At 42.3% G+C, this 7,500-nt stretch overlaps 1 protein-coding gene across 1 annotated transcript in view; it reads right to left on the bottom strand.

Moving 5' to 3' along the window:
• The window catches only part of LOC306926998 (tensin-3-like), a 53,846-nt gene that overhangs the window by 37,809 nt on the left and 8,537 nt on the right, over positions 1 to 7,500 (bottom strand). The window contains exons 7-12 of the mRNA XM_079506568.1: positions 6,746 to 6,858; positions 5,802 to 5,862; positions 5,615 to 5,690; positions 3,726 to 3,855; positions 3,348 to 3,413; positions 1,567 to 1,674 (exon numbers count right to left, since the gene is read on the bottom strand). Coding sequence (XP_079362694.1) covers positions 1,567 to 1,674; positions 3,348 to 3,413; positions 3,726 to 3,855; positions 5,615 to 5,690; positions 5,802 to 5,862; positions 6,746 to 6,858 — 554 coding nt within the window. The remainder of the gene's footprint in view (positions 1 to 1,566; positions 1,675 to 3,347; positions 3,414 to 3,725; positions 3,856 to 5,614; positions 5,691 to 5,801; positions 5,863 to 6,745; positions 6,859 to 7,500) is intronic.

Below are 7,500 nucleotides of genomic sequence, written 5' to 3'. Positions count from 1 at the left end.
GCCTAAATTACATGACTGCCTGGGGCAGATTTAGCAGTGGTATAAAACAGCTGGAACTGTAACCTCAATCGGCAGTTCTACTGATTGTTTCAGCTGTCTGCAAGTGTATGTGCTTTTCGTGGTTGTGTATACGTGTGTGTGCGTGTGTGCGTGCGTGCGTGCGTATGTGTGTGGTTGTGGTTGCTCTAACTAAACAAAAACACCAAAAGCGTAGGTCTGGCCGGCCCGCTGCTGGTTGGCTGATGGCTCTGGGAATGTCACTACACCCATTCCCAGGCAGGTCTAAGAACACTCTCTAGGATCACGGAACAGTTGTAAGCTGACCGCACACACAGCAGCGGCCACACGGCCCAGCCAGACATCTAGAGAGACGCTGTCAGTAAAAAACTTAGAATTATGTTTGTATCCAGAACGACTTGCATCGAGGTATATCAGAGCATCATTATTAGAGCCTGACTTTTTTTATCACTTATCCCAATTTTATCCCAATTTTGGGCTTGTCATTATGTGTGAAAGTGTGAAGAGAAATCTAAGATTTTCTAATTGATTAGAATACCGTGCACTTTCCGACAAAATGTCACCCAAACTATCAGTAATTGGTGGTATGGGACTCTCCAAAACCGGTATCATCATTGCACTGAAAAGATCTGGCATCGGTCCGGTCTGGCTCTATAACAGAGGTTTAGTAGCTGTCTCAGAGGCACATCCATGTTGGGCAGTGGGCACGCACTTGTTTGCAGTGTGGATTTAACAGCGAGCGAACCTTTCCATTTCAGGTCCTCTAACCACGAGGCCATACCCTCTTATTTTATCATCCTACTGTAACCTAGTGTAAGAACTCTAATCTGTGTAGAGCAGGATTGGCACTATAGATCCATGTGCAAAACTGAAGCTGCAGGTCAGCATCAAGCTTGAGCAGTGCTCTATTTATCCGCCAGAACTTCCCACTTATGCAAATATATCGCTTACCTGCGAAATCCTGTCCAATAATGGAGCCGGCATGAACACACAAACACAGAAGCAGAGAGAAGTAGCGAGAACGAGAGAAAGAGAGAGAGAGAGAGAGAGAGAGAGAGAGAGAGAGAGAGAGAGAGGGGATGTAAAGGCCAATGGAGGGCGAAACCAGTGGTTCTCAAACATTTTCGTGTCAAGGATCCCCAAAATGAAACATATTATGCTGTGGGTGTATTAGATTTTTGTTGTTAGATTAGATTTAGAAAATATTTCTACAACTAGAGGACAAATATGCATTCTCTTATTGTGTTAACTGCTAGCCGATGAAGTAAAACTGTCCCCTGATGGTCCACGGACCCTAACAACGGTAGTAAAGCACCAAACCTGCATGCATGTCACTACACACTACACAGATATCACACCAGAGAGAGTGAGAGGGTGGTAATTGAAGAGAGAGGTAATTGAAGAGAAAGTGAGACAGACAGACAGACAGACAGACAGACAGACAGACAGACAGACAGACAGACAGACAGACAGACAGACAGACAGACAGACAGACAGACAGACTGACAGAGAATTGGAGAGATTTCCTGTCTGTGACGTGTCTCTCACCCATTCCAAGAGGGTCTGTCGTGTCCTGATATGAATCGCGTCTCACCAGAGGATCTAAGGTGTCATAGTCCACTGTGATACTGGCTCCATTGTGCCACAGCTCTCTGCCTGCACACGAAAACAATAACAAGAGACAGCCTTGGTCATGAGCCAGTTAACCACTTAAGCCCTATATACTTTGTCGTACAACAAATAGTGAAAATAGATGATCTAAAAGCTTACAATGTGTCGTGACTCGTGACACGACATGTTAGCTTATAGCCTACATACTGTAGATTTGGTATTTTTGAGCATTCTTTAAATGCTTTGATAATTGTATAAATTCTTTGAGATTTGTATGTACAGTATATAGTATAATATATCTGTAATGGCTGCAATTTTTCTCTTGACCCCCCCCCCCCCCCCCCACACACACACACACACACACACACACACATACACACACCCACAAACACGCACACCTCTACACTACATTAGCTGATGCCTTTGGTGGAAAATGTATGTTGGATGAACTGAAATATATGGTGAATAATTTCGTAGCCTAAGTTAGACAAGTTATACAACAGAGATTCTAAGTCAGGCAAATGTATTTATCTATCAACATCTGTGTGTGTGTGTGTGTGTGCGTGTGCGTGTGTGCATGTGTTTAGTTTTTCCCTGGACTGTTTTCCTTTCTGTACTGTATCTGCCATCTGAATTCCTGTGAGATGCATGCGTGTGATAAACTCTTATTGCTTCCTGTTGAGAGCAGTAGTGTGTGTGTGTGTGTGTGTGTGTGTGTGTGTGTGTGTGTGTGTGTGTGTGTGTGTGTGTGTGTGTGTGTGTGGCGTGCGTGTGCGGGTGTGTGTGTGTGTGTGTCTGTGTGTGTGTGTAAGAGTGCATGTCGCTGTTCATGTTAAGAGTGCATATCTGTTATGCTCAGATAGCCTATAGTAAGCCTATACTGCTGTTCTGCAATACTGCCCCCTATTGGTGACTGTGAGTTCCTATCTGACAGATAGGGGATGGATAGATTTGATGGATAGATCTACATATACCATTCCCACACACCTCCTACATATTTCATCACTGATGCTACGTGATGTCTTTGTTTGCACAAGAGACTGAGCTACTCTGAATGTACCCTAAATGTTTATATTCGTATTTTGCAACTGCAATTTGTGGGTAGTTTGTACAGAACATTGTCGTTTCCTGGTCGGAGCAGTGCTGGTAACACTGACCGTGAACACAGAAGCCTTTCAGGCGTCATGAGGCAGTATGTGTCCTCTGTTTAAGGCCCAGTCATACGTACCGTATGTGTCTGATCTGCTTAAGTGGAGAGAGACAGACAATGCAACATGTTGCAGGATGTGCTCATCAACCACAACACCAAGGAAAAGGTGCGTGTGTGTGCGTGTGTGTGTGTGTGTGTGTGTGTGTGTGTGTGTGTGTGTGTGTGTGTGTGTGTGTGTGTGTGTGTGTGTGTGTGTGTGTGTGTGTGTGCGCGTGCGTGCGTGTGTGCTGTGCTGTTGTTGTATTTCTAATCTTGAGTCATAGAAGTATTTTGCTGTTAGTATTGGTATTAGGTTAGGATTATGGTAAAGCCATGCACTGGTTACGGTTAAGGTTAGAGTGAGGGGTGAATGTAAAGTAAATCAACCACAGATAAATGAATACAGACCTCTGTTAGTCTATACATACAGTAATTGAGCCATTTAATGGCTATACATATAGACCTATGTGTGCATGTTTGTGTCTGTTAGAGAAGGACATTCTATTGGGGATTGGAAATGGCACAGTACCTGCAATCTTCTCAGGGCTGTCTGAGAACACCAGTTCCACTCTCCCATTCTCAGGAAACCTGGGGTCTGGAGAGAGATGTAAATATTACAGTGGGACAAAATAGTGTGGACTAACTTACTAAGTACATACTTCCTTGTGTACTTCACACCTGCAGTCCATGAAGTGACAAGGTTATTCTAAGGTAATATTTACATGGGGGTGGGGGCATGCAAGAGAGAGTGGGTGAGAGACAAAGACAGAGAGCCAAGAGATTGAAAGGCAAATTGGTTACAGATTAAAGATAGATACTACCATGATAATACCATCAAAAAAAGAATGGGCGTGAAAGAAGAGATGGCAGTTAGCCGGGTATGGTAACAAAATACAAATGCCATTACCTCTACAAGCGCAGTCAAGTTCTGCCTTGGAGAATGTGAGGGTGTGCCCATGAATAATGCCCATGTGAAACTGGAGGCGAAAGATGACCTGGCGGCTGGTCGACTGGCAGTTTTTATCATAACAAACCACCTGTCCTCAGGAAAGAAAAAAAAACAGACATTCACACGCACTTCATTTGGTCACCTCAAAAGTATAGACCAATCGCAGCTCATGCCACTACAATTCAATTTACTATTGTATTAAGCATTTAGGAGACATTTTTATCCAGAGTTACTTACATATTGCAAGGTACAGTGGCATATCCATAGTCAACAAATGACTAAAAAAGGATTGGTGGTCAAGTATAGAGTGCAAAGAAAAACAATTAAGTGCTACCTGGATACTACCTGGTAAACACAAACATCAAGCCAAGAATCAGTCTAAACAACATGCCATCTAACAACAATACATTTTTGCATATTTGTCTATGCTGCTGTCTATGCATGTTAGTCACGAGACAGAAGCACCTCCGACCAGGAATGCCACCATGCATTGCTGGATCTTGCTGAAGTGAAAGTGAAAGTGAAACTCATGACAGGCAATAGTGAGAGTGGCAAAGTGAGTGGCAAAGTGATATGAGTGCCTGAGTGGCAAAGTGAGTTTAACATTGTTTACATATGGTCTAATAATGAAATCAGATGGACATTTCTGTTTGGACATATGGGCTAATATTAAATAAAACAGTATAGTTTTGGTGATGCTCTATTGTCTGAAGCAACTTTGTTTGTGTTTGTTTACTACTAAAAGAGTGGCTTTGAGAGCTGTTTCAGTGTAGGCCTACAATGTAAGTCAATGAGGTCCATATTTTGAAATTTCAATTTCTAATCACTGGAGCAATTGTCCTTGTCCACATTTGGATTTGGACTTACATCATGGCAAGGTATAACTACACAACCCAAACCTCTACAAAAGTGGCCGTAACCTTTGGCTTTTACATCTCGTTTTACATGTTCTTAGTTCTTCTGTGCCTCAGAGGTTGGCCGTGGACAGTTCAGAATGAACAATGACATCATAGGCAATTTCGGTCATTTCAGTTCACAAGATTTAAAACTTTTCTTTAGCATGCTAACTTTCCTGGAAGAAAACGTCTGTATTCTTTTTTCTTTTTTTTTTATTGACAATCTTAATACAAATAATTATTCAGGTAATCTATTAACTTGGAATACCCATCAAGGATGTCATTGGTAGGTTTCACAACTGTTCACAGTCCACTGCTGAGATACAGATCTTCTATCTATAAATGCACCATGTCTCTGTCTGTCTGTCTGTCTGTGTGTACGGCTGTATAATGCACGTAACTCGAGAACCGCCGACTTCAAATTCAACACATGCGTTCCACACCCCCACAGGGAGTGCAGTGCCCGAGTTGGTCGAACCCACAGTTGTCCAGAACCGCCACAAAAGGCCTCTGCCTGGTCTCTGGACAGAGATCCATATGTTCTGATGAACACTCCATATTTGGGCATGCCTGCAGCCTGACACAGATATCCATACTCCATATATAGGAATAAAGGACACAGAGAGACAGATACAGAAATGTCCATATGGGCATAAAAGGAACACAGACAGATGGGTGGAACGGGTACTCTGACACGGGTACAACGGGTATTGCATAGCCGGGTGAGGCATGGATCTCCAACTTCCATTGTTACTGACTCGGTGCACTACAGCCGGGCCTATTACTGAGGACCATTTATATGAAGATAACGGTTGAAAATGGGAGAAGTGCTCCTTTAAAACCCATTTATGGACGGTCGGGAACACCTTTTTGTAACTATACTTTCAAGATGGGAACCCATTTTGGTACAGTCAGGCCATAGTCCTAAACAGATGAAGGTAAAAGTCTTACCATTATGTCTCCTTTGAGTAGCTGGGCTGGCTGGAGCACAAAGTAAATCCTGTCTGTCTGGCCAGCTTGCACATGGCTGTGATTATGAACATAAACATAACATGTGTTAAGTCCTGCCCAGCAGTGTTGTATGTATTCTTTGTAACTTTGTAAAAATGTATTGTGTGAGTGATGAAGCCTATCGTACTAGACAGCTGAGGTGTAGACAGCTTGTAGACTCTGGTACACCCTAAGGAACAGGCTGCATCCTGGAGAGAAGAGATTCATTCCAAAAATAGATCATTTGTTATTTGAAACAAAACAAATGCTGACATCAAACAATAACACTATGGGCACTGTTAGTGAGGAGTTTGTCGCAAAAACAGTATACATATGTGGACTAGATGTTTTTAAAGCGCAAATAACATGCATTTTAAAACTGCTTTTAATATTTAATATCATATTGTCTATGTCCCTCAAAGTTATTTCTAATGGTTTGAGCCTCAATCACCACTCTGATATAACCAGGCCTTGTCATTTCTTTCTGGTCTTTGAAAGCAGTTTTAGCTGCAGTACCACAATGTCCTGAGGTGGTGGGGGTGCTGATATGCAGATTATTTAATATTTGAGTCATTATAATACTGATGCTAGATAAAACCAGGCTTGTTTCCATTCCATGCCAGCTTGGAAAATCAACAAAGGTGGACATTGTAAACAAAGTGGAAATGCAAATTTGGAACTGAAGACTGAAGAAGAGGAGGAATTATACAAAGTAGGGTGACATTGATGACATCACGATGAGACCAAAATCAGTTGAGCTGTTCCTGAGAGCAATTTCCATTAAAGCACCTATATGATATGAAAGCCTGATTGTTCAAAATTGGTTATTTGTGGGGATAGAAAACACATATGGGAGCCCCAAAAACACAAAATAAATTGAAAAAGTTGAATTTTATGTTATAGGTCCTTTAACTATAGTCACATTTCTACGTCTCACTATTTACCTACAAACCTAGATAACAGAATGGCTTCTGTTGCATAGTTGCTCCATTGCCAAGAGGAATTTCTTGAGAAACAATGGTATGGTTTAGGTAAACACTACAGATTAACACAGCTCAGTTGAAATGATGATCAGACGTGTGGACTCCTCACCTCCCTCAGGTCTAATCGTGGGTACACTGTGTAGAACGACGCAGAGAAGGAAGGACGGAGCAGATCTCATTTTCAGACCTCCCTTCAACAAACCACCCAGCATCCACGCATACCTGGAGTAGAGAAGAACAACACTGATGTATATACCAGAACATGGGTCATCAGTATGTCCGTACGTACATACGTACACACACAAATGTGTCCGTGGCAAATTTTAGATTTTCTGTTTTTCACACCATATGTTCTTATCTTGATCATATTATAGACCCAACTGAATGTCAGTCTCCAGGTTTTCTTCAGAACATGTATGACACTGGTTTACTACAATATGGCACATTATGAGTCCACTAGTACTAGTGGTTCTCAAACATGTTATTTGCAAGGACCCCCTTAACTCTGAGTGTACAAATGAACCAAGTGGATCCATAAGGGTCCATTTGGTTCTACCTGTTATGGTCATTCAGGGGTAACGTTTCATGTGTTACTGGTAATATTATTGTCTGCTTATTTTGTATGTCTGTGGCGTGGCAAAAACCGGACTTTTGACAGAAATGTCCACCACAAACATGACCCCTGCACGAGAATGACACTGCCTGTTTGTGGAAATACCTCCAAATTGTAGTAATTATAGTACCACTGGAGGATAAACGGGGCGATTAGTTTGAAGTGTGACCTTGTTATCTGAGGTCAAAAACGGGCCCACAGTGGAGATCAGAGGCTCATAGCTGATCCGTGGCTGACCGCTGACCTACAAC

The sequence above is a fragment of the Electrona antarctica genome (genome assembly GCF_951216825.1).
Source record: "Electrona antarctica genome assembly, chromosome: 7".
Lineage (NCBI taxonomy): Eukaryota > Metazoa > Chordata > Actinopteri > Myctophiformes > Myctophidae > Electrona > Electrona antarctica.
Note: the sequence above shows the minus strand (reverse complement) of the source record. Positions and strands in the feature narration are given on the sequence as shown.